This window comes from Calliphora vicina, chromosome 2, assembly GCF_958450345.1.
Source record: "Calliphora vicina chromosome 2, idCalVici1.1, whole genome shotgun sequence".
Taxonomy (NCBI): Eukaryota; Metazoa; Arthropoda; class Insecta; order Diptera; family Calliphoridae; genus Calliphora; species Calliphora vicina.
The window spans coordinates 39,933,647-39,949,354 of NC_088781.1; the positions used below are offsets into that span (position 1 = coordinate 39,933,647).

Here is a 15,708-nt window from a genome sequence, read left to right on the forward strand (position 1 = left end):
ATGGGATTTCGGACCATAGAGTAACGTCTTTAGACTTCGTTGTTTCACCTCCAATTGTGTTTCCAAGTAGGGACGAGTGACTTGGATCTGAACAGCTGTTTGAAGGGGGTGCAGTTTTCACTGATAGATCCAAAATGGAATCTGGCAATGGATTAAATGTAGTAGATGAGGACATCAAAATATACAGATTCCCAGACGAATGCAGCATTTTACAGGCAGATATCCCAGCTATCTGAAAATATAAGGGCACACGTCACAGAGGAGTCTGTAGTGACAATTTATGTAGATAGTCAGGCAACACAGTGCTGAAATTTAAGACGGCTATGGATTGATTTTACTATAGCAGAGTTGACAATCTTTGACCGTGTCTTTGTGAGTCGGTTCATTCCGAAGCGAATACAATTATCGAGCGAACGAGAGTGTCTAAGTTAAACCGGCAACAGAACCGCGCTCTAAGTGAGTCCTTGTTGGCTTTATTAGTTAGATAATTTTATGACATTAATGTGTTAATATGATTTCTGGCATGTAGCAGCCGCGGCTACAGCGTACGTGACGTAACCTGAAGGTCTAATTTTCATATGTAGCTTTTTTAATAAAATTTTGTTTTAAATTGCATTATAATTAATAGTTTAACAAAGTTTTGTTACCAATTTAACCCTACCCTGGTAGTAATATATTTTTTTTTTAATAAAACACATAAATAAGTTATATTGATATAAAATTTTATAAAAAAAAAACTAAAAGATTAAATGAATAAGAATTAAAAGCTGCATAGAATTTCAAACTCTTTAGAGCTATAGAATTCTTAACTTTAATAATAAATACATTAAAAATTAAACAATACTAATTAAAGATAAAGAAATAAAAATGCTCCATTCATATTACTCTTTTATAATTTGTTGCAATTGCTTTTTTAACAATTCATTTTCCTCCTTCAGTCTTAAAAACTCATTAACAAATGGATCGGTCTGCAACAGAATACCCAAACAGTCACGTATCTCTTCAGTTTGTTCGGAACGTTGATTCCACAAATTAAAGTTGTGCGTAAAAATTTGCCATTTATTATTTTCGGCTAAAAATTTCATTTCAAATTCCAATTGATTGAAACGTTGCAGCATTTCCGAACGTAAATCAGAAATAGCTTGATGCACATCTGAGGAGCCGTTTATCATTACTTGTGGGATGGGATTCTTGGTAGCCGTGGATGTGGCACGAGGCATTGGTGCTGGTTTTGAGGCAGCCAATATGCCATCCATAGAAGATCTTTCACGATGTGGAGTGATATTGAAATCTACGGGCAATGGCTTTAGGCGTGTTTGTACAAAATCAAAATCCATATTAGGATTCTCCTTATCACTGTCGGATGTAAGATTTTGGCTAGAATTTTCCGAGGTCTCTTGCAGGCATTTATCTTCTTCCATTATTTGGGTGAGTTTACCTGACAATGGAGTATGTTGTGGTGTATTGCTACGTTCTCTTAGCGGGACTTTAATCACATCCGACGAATTCAATTTTTTATCAAACGAATCATTTTGTGTGGCTGGTGTATTTGGCGCCACAACGTTAAGACCCACAAATGACATGCGATTTTCATCCGCTACTGGTTTCCGTGAAAGTACATCCCAATCAAAACTATCTCTTCGGGGTGCAAATCTGGGTGATATTTTCTCTTGTCCACGATTTGCTTGAAAATCTAAAAAGTCACAAAATGAATCACGATGAGCCCGTGTATTCTCTGTTACTCCCAATAGGTTGGAGGCTATAGATTTACGCAAATCTGCACTACCACCAGTTGCTGGTAATGCCACTACCGAATGTTCTGCTCCTACACCGGAACTCGAGAAGCTTGTGCCATTATCAGCAGTCAGTGGGGCAAATGCCACCCGTGTTACACCACAATCATGAATCTTTTTCGAAGCCAAAAATATTTTCGTATTACGCATATCATAAGTGGTGAGTTCCCCCTTGAGATTGCCCACACAAAAGTAAGTACCACATTCACTAGCCGCCACTGTGGACAATGGATGGCAATATATCAACTGCACAGGTTTCACTTTACGCCTTGTATCGAATATATTAATGATACAATCGTAACCAACACTTATCAATGTATCGGGATTGGCAGGAGACATACACAAATCTCGACATTGTGCTCCATGAGCATCTGCAGCATGGAATAATTTACGTTTCGAATGAACGTCATAGATGGTGACAGCTCCTTTATAGGAGGCTATGGATAACTGAAAACGTTTGGTGGGATGAAAGCGTGCCAATGTGGAACTGGAAAGTTTTGGTTGTTTAAAAAAGCAAAATAATATTGTTATTGATTGTTTCAATCTTGACTAGAGGGAGGAGAGTAGTCGGTTTATGTTTGAATACTTAAGCGTTTGAAAATTACTATTTAAAACTATAGGGTCTTGTAAAACTACAATGTTTACAATAACATAACGTGCGTTAACATTAGTTTAAAACTCATTTACAAACCGGAAAACTATCATGTAATTTTATTGTTTTCCTTCGAGGTATATCGAAAAGCGGCTTATCATAATAAAAAAAACCGAAAAAGACGGAAGACGTCTTTTTTTGGGTTTGAAGTTGAAAATGGTGAAAAAATTAAAAAAAAATTACTAGTGTTTAGGGCCATAAATTAAAGTCATTGTTTATAAGTTGTTGCAGCAAATTCTTATCTACGAAACCTTTCTGTGTCTCACAGAACTGTATAAGTCCGTAATTTGGCTGTTTTGATTTTCTTAACTCAAAGGACTCGAATGTTTTATTAATGAACTGTATGAAATGGTTATAATTATATGGAGAACGAAAATTTTATGTTAATAAAAACTAATTATGTAAAAAATCTATTAAATCTATTAATCTATATCTAATAATTTGCAAACTTAACAAGAGGAATTAAAAATTAAACTTAAGACTTACTTGCCATCTATGTTGAACGAATCAATTTTTGTTTTTGTTCTGTGGCCATAAATATTTATTGAACCATTCTCAAATACTGAAGCTATATACTCATCCGATGCATTATAATCCAAATATAAAACAGAATTGCGATTGGAATCTGTAATACAAAAAATAAAATAAACAAAATTTATTTCTCTTTAGCCCATTTTAAAAATTACCCGCATTAAATTTGTGTATAAATTCCGCCTTGTTATAATTATACAACTTTACCTGGCCATTGGCTAAACCAACAGCCATTTCTTCCAAAGACTGTTTGGCACAGGCCACACAATAAACATTATCTATGGTAAGCTTGCGTACGCGTTGTATATCGGCTTCTGTAAAGCATTGATAATAAAATTAATTAAAATACATTATTTCAAGATTTTCTCTAGTTACTCTGAGCCTTTTCCTTGATGCGCATTATCTCTAAACCAGATTTTTTATTAACTTCCACAAATATGCGTTGTTGGGCATAAAATTGAAAATCTGTATTTTCACCATTGGAATGTTGATAAATTGATTTGGTTTCCAAATCATTAAAATCAGTTAAGACAGTAGTCTTAGCAGTTGAAATTAAATACATTTTGTGAGATTTTTCTTCACTTTTTTATTAAAATTAAAAAAAATCAAATGAAAATAAGCAGGAATAAAATGGCGCTTCTTCAGTTGTAAAAAAAAACTTGACAGTTGTTTAAATTTTCCAATTAGAAGAAGAAGAATTGGCAACAGAGTTGTATTAAAGGGTAATATTAGTGTTGGTGAACGTTAAATTTTTAATAGAATAAAACCTTCATTATTGCTGTAATTTTTTACATTTGCAAATTTTAATAATCTTTTATATAATATAATATTTAATAAATGTGTGTTTTATTAAAATTACATCGTTTATATTAAATCAATGTTTATGAATAAATACTAATAATTTTAATGGTACTATATTTTACAACTCTGTTTTTACTGATAAGAAGAAACGAATTGAAAGAGAAATAATCAAAACAAAGAACATATGAATGAGCAATGTTGAAAAAAATACAGTGAGGGAGATTGTGTTCACACATTAGTTTTTTGAAATTACTAGATTTATGATGGAGCATTTTTTCACAATTTTATTTCAGGAATTTCTGTTTTTATTATATTGACTTATCATTGCACCAATGAGAAAGCAAACAAATTTCAACACCATTTCTAATGAACTTCGACCTGTTTCAAGAAAAAAATTATCAGAGAATGTAGAAACTGATTTTCGGCTTAAATATACTATTAATAGAGGTAGAAAACCTAAGCCTAGTTGTGTCAGTCATAAAATTTGGGAGTAAATATTTTATGCCTCTGGTTCTACCCTATGGTGAAAATTGTTCTTCCATATCAATTTTGGTTTAAAAGTTATTCAATAATAATAGTCGTTTTTTCATGTGTCGGGCAAAAACCAGATATTAAGAGAAACATTTTTATGCGAAGCTGCTTTTCAATATCGCAGGTAAAAACTCTTCCGGCTGAAGTTCCTCTACTCAGGAAAAAAAATTTCGACACCGATTTTTAATAATTCGTTGGTGCAAAATTAAAAAGAAATATTACATGAAGAATTTTTATAAAAAAATTATATCAATCCCAATTAGCCATGTTTAATAATATCAAAATATATATGATCATATAATTATTTTAGGAGATATTTAAGATTTTAGTAGTAGCCGAGTTCTCCCTATTGTAACACTTTTGTCCCACACTGTATATCTAACATATTTTCGTTATTACACCCGCTGATGGTTTACATAACCTTACAAATTTCGAAAACATTAAATATATTTAATATATATTATAAACTAATGAATAACAAGTTTTTAAAATATATTCTACATTATATTTTACTATAGAAAACAGTCCTATTTAATCCTTTTTAGAATCTTTGCCATCATTAGCTTCGGCTTCTTTCAGCAACAACGACTCAATGCCAACTTTTTTAAGTTCTTCAATTAAATCGCCGCTTTGATGCATTTGCAATAAAATATCACAACCACCAACAAATTCACCATTAATGAAAACTTGGGGTATGGTGGGCCATTCCGTAAAATCTTTAATGTCTAAAAAAAAAAATCATACAAATTATAAGCAACATTGTGTATCGATTTGAATGGATAAACTTACTTTGTCTCAATTCATCGCTTTCCAATACATCATGAGCATCATATTGTACACCATGCATACGCATGATTTGTACTACTGCATTGCTGAAACCACAACGAGGAGCTTCAGGATTCCCCTTCATGAAAACCACAACTTTATTTGTGCTAACTAGCTGTTTTAAGATTTCCTTGCTGTAAGATTGTGGTGCACCGCCTTCGGCTGAAAAAAGTCTTGCAGATTGTGTCCATAGGCTGGCGGAGCGGTAAATATTTGGTTTTAAAATTTGTCTGATTAGGCTGGCCATATTTGTATACTATTCAATTTAGTTTTTTTTAACTTTTAAAAATTTTGTTCACAACGAGAATTTCAACACGTAATTCCTCTCCTGTGATATTTTTTCTTTGACAAAATAGACTTAAAACAAAGAGGCCGTTAAAGAAGAATAAAAGAAAAAAATATGAATAATAAAAACATAGAGTTGTTAAAAAAAGTAGTAAAAGCGATTTACTATTAAAAACAAGATATAAAAGAATTATTTCTAAACGAATCAGAATTTTTGATACACTTGTTAATAAAAAAATGTATGACCAACTATGACATAGACTAGTTAAATAAAAGTATCTCTTAAAATAGTTATTCTATCTGAAATATTTTGACATCATTTTGAATGGCTTTAATGCTAATTACGAAAGATATAATTTTTCTACTATTCTATTCGTGTTAAAATTTTTCTTTAATATTACGTTAAGAATTATCGAAAATCGGCGTGGAAGAGATTTTATGAGTAGCCGGGTTTTTTGCGGAATATACTGAAAAGCGGTTTTGCATGATAATTTGTCTCTTAATAGCTATTTTCTGGCCAAACAAAGCTTTTTTTATGTTAAAAATTATATTTACACATGAATCTACAATCACCGATTTTTTTACGTTATTTTTTTTATAATTTTTGTCAATAAAATGTGAAAAAGTCAACTTTTCGAGGATTGCTATTAATTTCCCCCAATTAATTGTGCCTTTTATTTTAATGCTCCCTTTTATAGTACCTCTTTATACAACACTGTGAGTGACACTTTTTTCTTCGTCGTGGAATGTCAAAAAATCATTGAAAGAAAAACACGAATAATTACAAAAAAAATTGTGGATATTACTGCAAAATATTTCCAAAAATATGTGTATTATTTAGAAATCTAGGTAAATTGAATACAAATTTAACAATTTTGTTTAAAATTTATGAAAAATTAGTGGTTTTTAAGATATATAAAAGCTTTGTGTAAGTGTGAGTGTATAAATGTTAACGACGAAAGCAAGTTAAAAAAAAGTAAAATAAGAAAAATTGCAACACCATCATTGAAAACCAATACCAACAGAAGGAAAAGTAAAAAAAAAATTGTATAGTAAAAAAAAGTTAAAATAAAAACACCCATTTGTGGAAAATTCTAATATCAAAAACTGCAATAAGAGTAGTTATTTTACAAATAGTGTTTAACAATGAATCGTACTGATGGCTTAGTAAGACGTGCCGTACGTTTTAGAGAAAATGGTGCCGAAGGTGGTGGCAGTGCATCCGGTAATGCTAATACACCCGAGGATAATCCCGATATGTTGGATAATAAAGATGAAGAAGACAATATTGATGATGGCGATTCCAAAGAGACACGTTTAACATTAATGGAAGAAGTTCTTCTTTTGGGTTTAAAAGATAAAGAGGTTAGTTACTGTATTCCCTCTATTTACTCTACATTCCTAATTTTTTATCATATAAATTTGTTGTTAAAATTGAATATTTAATTTTTTATGTAAATTTCTTTGTTTTACCTTGCGAAAACAATAATGTAGCAAGAAATCTTGTTTTGTAAATATCTAATCAGCGTTTAAAACACTCTACACACCATCAATTCAGTCACTCATAACCATCCATCCCCATCATCATCGTCGTCATCTTCCACATCATCTTTTATTTGATTGTTTTTGTTTGCTGTTCATATTCTACATATATGTTGTTGTTGGTTTATTTGTTTTTCTTGTTTCTTTCATTTTAGCATTAATTGAATTTCTTTACATTGTCATGTGTACAAGTATAAGACAAACAAAAAAAAAAACAAGTGAAAAAGTCTTGTTTTGATGACGTTGTTGTATATTTTTTCAGCTTTTTCTTCAAAATTCTGTTATCAACCTCATCTTCTGTGTCAGCAGCCAGCTTTGCCACTTACTCACTCTCTGTCAGTCATTCGCATCTAAAAAGGCATTCATTGTCAATCTTGAGGTTTTTCTTTTCATGTTTCCAACTTTTGTTTAATTATTAATAATAATAATGAGATAAATGTAATTACGTTCTTTGCATTCTAATTAAATGCAATGAAAAACCTTGGCTTATTTGGTGACTATAAAAAGTCTTCTTTCATTCGTAATTCAGCTCTGGGTGGAGGAAGAACTCGCGCGTCATTGCCATTATCGTTTAAGGGCAATCAGGCCGTCCTTTTTTCGCTGCCTTCGAGGGATTGCGTTTCACTCGCATTGGTTGATGGTTGGCGTCGTCTAACTGTACCGCGTTACGGTTCTTCGAAGTTTTCACATTAACCACATGCATTCGTTTTGGTTATAATTTATAACCTATGATTTGTCGTGGTGGAGTACCAAACAAAACTCAATTTGGAACACTGGTGGAGTATCAAACAAAACTCATATTGGATTTTGGTGGAGACCATAAAACTCAGGAGTTGAGTTCGAGAATTCCGGCTTCCTATACGAAGGTATAGGTCGATGTGGTAATTCCTGGAGGAGACTCTTAAAGGGCGTAAGCCAGATTTGCTGATGGCGGTATTTTTAGGCCAAATTTAACTTAAAGAAAAACAAACAAACAAACAAACAAAAGTCTTCTTTAATATTTTTAAATTTACTGAGTTTTAAACACATTCCGAAATATAACTTGTCAATGCGGCTAATAATCATGTTTTGTTGCTAAATTACATGATTTTGCAGAAAAATTTAAAGAATCTATTAGGCAAGGTAGAAAATGCATTTCAATTTCTGAATTGTCTAAATAACATTACAATGGTATTCAATTTGAGCCCGAATAATTTTACTTTAAAATTTTAAAAATTTAAGTTCAAATAATTACCAAAACTCTCATAGTTAGACGCTATGCAGTTATAGAATAATGGTATAACTAATAAATTAATTTTGCACGTAAGATAACTTCAAACTGATTTATTCTAGAGTTAACTAAGATAAGCAGCCAGTTCATTTACAATCGGCTACAATTCTTTACCTTTTTATTATATTTATCTGAAATTATCAAACTTTTTAAAAGCTGCTTAAATTATTTTGATAAAAAAATAGTTTTAAATTTGATGAAAAAGAATCCCAAAATAATTTAAATCTTAACCACAATTTTTTTTATATTTTTTTATTCAGTAGCTCTAAAATTCCTGATAGTTTGTTTTAGTATGCTGGTTTTGTAAAAAATAAATATTTTTATCGCAAAAAAAAAAAAAAAAATATAAACGAATTAATAAAACTACAACTGACTAAATATGAAATTGATAACAATACTTATGAAATGCTCTCGTTGTTGTTGTGTTCAATTTAGGCAAGAGTGTCACACAATCATTATATTACTACTCCAGCAATCATTTAGTTTGCCCAGTGTACACAATACAAACAATTCGTAGACCTTTTATGCCACTTTCCGGTTTATTAATCATAATGATTGTAATCAAATAAAATAAATAAATTAAATAAAACAGAAATGAAATGGAATTGATTTTAAAATGTTTTATTAACTTTTGTTAAGTTTGAATAAACTAAAAAATTTCAATATTTTTAAGTAACGATTTTCCAGTCCCCTTGTGGAAATCGAAGCCTAATATCATGCAGCCCTATATGTATGTACCTATGTATATGGGTATTGGCAAAAAAACAATGTTTTTAATTTGTCACAGCAATGTATGTACATATATCTCTTCAACTTGCTTTTACTTCAATGAATTTTTGTTTGTTTAAAAATGTTTAATTTTAAAGATAAATACTTCTACTACATTTTCAATTGATTGGTTTTAACTTTTCAAACCTTTCATCTGATAAACAAAAATTTTACATTTTGGTAATGTTTGCTAGTTACTTCATGTATTACAAAGTAACTTATTATTCTCATTATCATCATCAAATTTAGTTGCATTTCTGTGTACCTATTTCAAATTTATATTTTGTTAAATTTAACTCGAATTTAACTGGATTTCTGAGGTGGGCCATATATGGGAGCTATATAGGTCAATTTTCGACCGATCCGCAAAGAATGTTTAAATTTGATTTATTATACCCTTCACCTTCGTTAGAAGGGTATATATAAGTTTGTCATTCCGTTTGTAATTTCCACAATATAATTTTCCGACCCTATAAAGTATATATATTCTGGATCCTTATAGAGAGCGGAGTCGATTAAGCCATGTCCGTCTGTCTGTTGAAATCAATTTTCTGAAGATCCCAGATATCTTCGGGATCCAAATCTTCAATTCCGTCTGTCTGTCTGTTGAAATCAATTTTCTGAAGACCCCAGATATCTTCGAGATCCAAATCTTCAATTCCATCTGTCTGTCTGTTGAAATCAATTTTGAAGACCCCAGATATCTTCGGGATCTAAATCGTCAATTCTGTTAGACATGCTTTCGAGAAGTTCCTATTTAAAATCAGCAAAATTGTTCCACAAATGGCTGAGATATGAGGAAAAAAACCAGGACAACTTCGATTCTTGACCAATTTTTGACTTATATCTGGATTACTAAGTCATTAATATAGACAATATGGATATCTAATGATAGATATTTCAAAGACCTTTGCAACGACGTATATAAGACCATAGTAAGTTGGACCTACAATGGGTCAAAATCGGAAAAAATATTTTTTGAACCGGTTTTTTTTTCACAAAAAAATAAAATTTAAAAAACTAAAATTTTTTTTAAATTTAAAAATTAAAAAAAAAATAAATTTTAAATTTAAAATAAAAAATCGAAAAAAAAATTTTTCCAAAAAAATTAAAAAAAACAACTTTGAAAAAAAAATTTTGTTTACCTAAAAATAATTAAAATTTGTATTTTGAAGTATAATTTGGTGAAGGGTATATACGATTCGGCACAGCCGAATATAGCTCTCTTACTTGTTTATATACAAAACTTATTTTTCAGGAGGAATATTTAGAAATTAAATCGAGCCGATCGGTATGCTTTTAAGTGTGTCCATATTGTTGTCCATATTTCCTTGATAACATCATAGTACTTTCCAATTTAGATTTAAATTTATAAAATAGTAAACAAAATGATTCGACATGTTTATTATGAAACACAATTCAAAAAGTTTCTGCAATTCAATAATGTACGATATGTTTTAAAAATTTTGTTATTATATTTTATTTCTGTTGTGTGCAAAAAGTCAATATCGTTTTTTCAGCAAAAAGTCGATGATTCGAACAATCGACTTATAGAACCGTAGTAAACAACAGCCGAATACCGAATACTAACTAATCAGTTTTATTTCAGTTATTCCTAACTAATCACCTCTAGTGACGCTTTAAATAATAAGAACAGATTTAAAGAGTTTATTAAGTGCAGTAAAGTGTTTTTGAAAACAAAATTTATAAATTTAATTTGAAAAGTGAACCGAAAATAAAAAAATGTAAGTAGGTACATATCCATTTATATATACATTTTTATTTATTATTTTCAATAACCTAGCCTATTGGCCATAATCGGTCATAAATTTCTACTTAATAATATTTTTATAAAAAGAGGTTAAAAACATGCGGTTTTTTATTATAAAAAAATATAAAAGAAAAGTTGAAAAGGGAAAAATAAAAATTGAAAATTTGTTAAGTGGTGTTTTACCAGAAAATATTGGCAGTTTATATGTTAGCCACTCAATTCTTTTCAACATTTTTTTTTACCAATTTTGTTCACCAACATTTTTTTTTATTTTATCAAAATTGTTTTAATATTTATCCCAAAGTATTCTTTTACTTATTTTTGTTTGTTTTATCTTGAATTTTTTTAATTTAATTTTACTAGTATTATCAATTGTGTCAACCTATTTTAACATTTCACTTTGATATTCTTCTAAACGCCAAAAATGTGTGTTTTTTGTTTTAGTAAAAAGTACTTGAGTTGTTGTTTGTTGTCTTTTATTTTTTCATTCGATTTTTTATTTTACTTTTTTTACTGACTGATTACGACGTATTTTTTGTTGGTTTTATATGTATATATTTGCAACGTTTATCTAAAATGTTTCTTTAAATATACGTGAAGTTTTTAACATTTTTTCGTTATAATTTTTAATTAAGTAATTGACTTTTAATAGTGTGATGCATTGGTAGTTTTTGTGGTAAATTAAATTTTACAGAATTTTCTTAAAAAAGTACACATGCATTAGATTCTGTACACAAATTTCTTAAGAATATTGCAATATAAAGGCCAACAATAAATTTATATTAAAGGATCTTCCAATAAGGACTTCCGAAATTTGACATATGAAAGCGATATTTTTGAAGCAAAATATGTCTAATTGGCTGCCGTTTATTAAGTTTGAGGCCCATTACTGGATGGGTACGTCAACAAACAATCGCGAAAAAACATTGGACATTATGCACGAGCAATTTGAGAGCATGGCCATCTCACGTGGAGGTGATGTGAACTGCCAACCGAGATCGTGCGATATGACCTCGTTAGACTTTTTCATGTGGGGTCTTCTTAAGTCACAGGTCTATGAGAATAAGCCACAAACAACAGCGGTCCTCAAACTCAACATAACCAATCGTAAAATTCAGCTGATTCATGCACCAGGGTTATTGAAAATTGGACATTTCGAAACCGCGGGGGTCATTTACACCATGTTGTTATATGCCATACATAATACGATATGCCTTTTAAACGAATTAAAACTTTTCATGATATCTTACACGCACTTTATTTAATTTATATTTAAAGATACTGACAGACTCTTTATAACACAGAAAAAAAAAATTCATAATTGGAATGAATTTTGTAATAAATATTATTAATCGAACTTGACTTTTTTTTCCCAAACTTATTTCATTCAAAATAAGAACATGTTCATAAATATTATAAAATTTTACATGACGGAAATTTTTGATTTTTTTACTTAATTTTTTTAATAAATTGCATTATAATTGTATTATATAATGAATTAGTGCAAGAATATTTGCATAATAGCCATATATTGGCCAATATTTTAAGATAAAAAGGAGAATATCTGAAACTTAAAAATTATCATTAAACATAATAAAACATTCATAAATATAAAAGCATTTCATCCTCTTAAATCAATTTAATCATTTTCGCGCTTTTTATATCATTTTGTAGCTGAAAATCATAAAAAAACTAAAAATTTTACATGAAAAATTTCAAACATTTTTGAACAACATAAAAATGAAATTGAAATTATATTTTTCAAGCCTTCTAGATTTTATTTCAAAACATAAAATATTAAAAAAATCATACTATTTAAGAAATTATTTATAAATGTTATGAATTGAAATCAATGAATTCGAATCATAATATGTATATGTTGAAACTTTTTTCTGTGAAGGCGAAAGATGTATGTTTTGATATAAATATATTCGACTTCATACCAGTTCCCAAACACAATCCTAATGAAGGGTGTTCCAATCCTAATCTTGACAAAAATAGAAGCAATTAAAATCAACTAATATAAAATTAAATACTATCATAATTTAAAACCTGCTATCTAACATGTAATTTATTTTTGAATGAAACATAATATTGGTATTCATGCAAGGTGTCTTATTAGTATCGTAATGTTGATTCATATTTTTCGCAACTTATTGGAAAGTAAATCCGTATTTGATTTTTTTTTTCAAGCATATCAATCTTTTATATTTTTTTATATTATCTCGACAGTTTCAATTGGATTTTTTATTATGTATTTTATTAATATTTAAAATTTCTGTCACATTAAAACTTTTTTGGTAAAAGAATCAAAGAAATAGATGTCCTAAACTGATCCTCAAAACTTGTTCCAAGCGTGATAATGATGGGCAAAAACTATCAGTTCATAAACACTTACATAGAACTAGTTCCGGTACATTTAGAAACTACCTATAAAAACTATTCTCTCACGAAATAATCTTATGTTCAGTAGGGAATTAAACAAAAGTCTGCAGTTAGAGATTATTAAATTATCTCGAAAATATTTAAGTACATACATTAACAAGCTATCGTTTAGTTTCAGATTACGCCAAATATTGAATAAAAATCGGTTTCAGTTAAACTCTACAAATAACATGTTTAAGGGCAATCCTATATTTAAAAACTAGTGTTTTATTTGCTGTTTTCTATTTACCAAAAGCAAATTTGCCTTGCTCACATTCATCTAGATACAAAATGGAACACTTGTGTTAAAACAAAATGAAACACTTGTGTTGATACAAAATAATTTAGTTTGTTCAAACATTATAGCTGACATAATTTTTGGAAATTAAAATTATTTTGAAGTCGCATGTTTTGTATTGTTATCATTTCATTCCAGAATACTTTTAATTTTGTATTTCCTAATTCGATACATTTTTTAATATAAAAACTTTTGATAGAAAATTTTTCAATACAAAAGCTTTAACAGAAAAGATTTCAATAGAAAACATTTCAAATAGAAAAGCTTTTGATATACAACTATCCAAATAGAAAAGCTTTCGATATAAAACTATCCAAATAGAAAAGCTTTCGATAGGAAAGCTTTCGATAGAAAAGCTTTCGATAGAAAAGCTTTCGATAAAAAACTATCCAAATAGATAAGCTTTCGATAGAAAAGCTTTAGATAGAAATGCTTTCGACGCAAAAGCATTCAAAGAAAACTTTCCAAATAGAAAAGCTTTCGATAGAAAAGTTAAATTAAATTAAATAAAATTAAAATAAATATTTTTATTTTCTTTCCAGGGCTACACATCTTTTTGGAATGATTGCATATCAAGTGGCCTACGTGGCTGTATACTCATCGAACTTGGCATACGAGGACGTATTATGATGGAAAAATCTGGTATGCGCAGGCGTGGATTGTGTTCAAGGTGATTATTTGAGATAAACACTAAAATCTATACAATAAACTTTATCATAAACATAAAAATATTTCAGAAAAATCATTTTAAAATCGGATCAACCAACTGGTGATGTTCTATTAGATGAGGCATTAAAGCACATCAAAGAAACAAATCCACCAGAAACAGTTCAAAGTTGGATTGAATATTTAAGTGGTAAGTAACCAAAAAAAATTATATTTAATCCTATTATTTATTAACAAAAATTGCTAAAAAAAAAAAATAAGGTGAAACTTGGAATCCTTTAAAATTACGTTATCAATTGAAAAATGTACGAGAACGTTTGGCTAAAAATCTGGTTGAAAAGGGTGTCTTAACAACAGAAAAACAGAATTTCTTATTGTTCGACATGACAACACATCCCTTAAGTGATAATGTGGTTAAATGTCGTTTAGTTAGAAAGGTATTTGATAATAGTTAATTTTGATACCTTAAACAATTTAAATAAATATTATAAATATTAAAATTCTATAACAGATACAAGATTCCGTTTTATCCAAGTGGGTTAATGATCCACAACGCATGGACAAACGTATGTTGGCACTGATATTTTTGGCACATGCCAGTGATGTTATAGAAAACGCTTTTGCTCCTCTTAACGATGACGACTACGAAGTGGCTATGAAACGTGTGCGAGAATTATTGGATTTAGATTTTGAGGCCGAAGCGGCCAAACCCAATGCCAATGAAATTCTCTGGGCAGTTTTTATGGCTTTCACTAAATAAAATCTATTATTTTAACTAAGTAATTTTTAAACAACTATTATTTTTTATTATTCTCTTTTTTTTGTTTGTTTTTGTTTTCATAACGTTTTTAATTTAAACAGAAACAAAATATACATACATATATACAATATTTTGCAACAAGATGAAAAATAAATTAAAATAAAACATAAAATCAAATGCCACATATTTAAAGCTCTTAATATTAATTATTCTTGTCTTGTAACTGTTTTAAATTAAACTCGATTTTATTTCTATAAATTTTGTATTTAAAAAAAAAATAGCAACAATTAAAATGATTTATACAAATTTTTAAACAAAATTATATATTGTGCGTAAAATTACCTACAACAACAAAAAAACACTAAAAACTAATTTAAAAATGTATTATTTTTTTATAGTAAGTTTTTAATTTCCATTAAAATTCTAAATTTTATATAAATAAAATAAAAAATATTAATAATTTTATTAAATCTATGAAAATGCAATGAAGTTTAATTTCAAAATAATCTTTCTATTCAATAACAAATATAAATCTATTGACCTGGAAAATTACTGTAAGAAAGACACAATTTTCCCTTTAAAAAGCTTCATTGTGTTTTAACATATTTTTGTTTTAATAAAATAGCAAGAAATAAAACAAAATATTGTACAGTTTTTTAAAAAAAATGTTTAATTGTAACTAAAAAAAAAAATTTAAAGAAAAATTATAATAAAAAATCCATATTATATCTTAAGAAGAAAAAACAAACAAGTAACTATTACCATTTTTTTTTTTTGAATTAAACTTTTAA

General features: G+C 28.8%; 3 protein-coding genes across 3 annotated transcripts; 1 reads left to right on the forward strand and 2 right to left on the reverse strand.

Annotated features, from left to right (window-relative positions):
* Positions 1-880: 880 nt before the first annotated feature.
* Positions 881-3,570, reverse strand: Grip71. The gene is made up of 4 exons (XM_065499879.1): positions 3,352-3,570; positions 3,132-3,290; positions 2,932-3,070; positions 881-2,280 (listed from the first exon to the last, which is right to left on the reverse strand). Exons 1-4 carry the CDS (start codon positions 3,536-3,538, stop codon positions 882-884), a joined length of 1,884 nt encoding a protein of 627 aa, XP_065355951.1. The 5' UTR covers positions 3,539-3,570; the 3' UTR covers position 881.
* A 1,167-nt stretch (positions 3,571-4,737) lies between these two features.
* Grx5 (Glutaredoxin 5) lies at positions 4,738-5,468 on the reverse strand. Its single transcript, XM_065500607.1, has 2 exons — positions 5,098-5,468; positions 4,738-5,033 (listed from the first exon to the last, which is right to left on the reverse strand). The coding sequence occupies exons 1-2, from the start codon at positions 5,378-5,380 to the stop codon at positions 4,840-4,842; spliced, it is 477 nt and encodes a 158-aa protein (XP_065356679.1). The 5' UTR covers positions 5,381-5,468; the 3' UTR covers positions 4,738-4,839.
* A 678-nt stretch (positions 5,469-6,146) lies between these two features.
* sau (Golgi phosphoprotein 3 homolog sauron) lies at positions 6,147-15,397 on the forward strand. The gene is made up of 5 exons (XM_065499757.1): positions 6,147-6,783; positions 14,034-14,161; positions 14,229-14,347; positions 14,419-14,594; positions 14,669-15,397. Exons 1-5 carry the CDS (start codon positions 6,565-6,567, stop codon positions 14,915-14,917), a joined length of 891 nt encoding a protein of 296 aa, XP_065355829.1. The 5' UTR covers positions 6,147-6,564; the 3' UTR covers positions 14,918-15,397.
* The last annotated feature ends 311 nt before the right edge of the window (positions 15,398-15,708 follow it).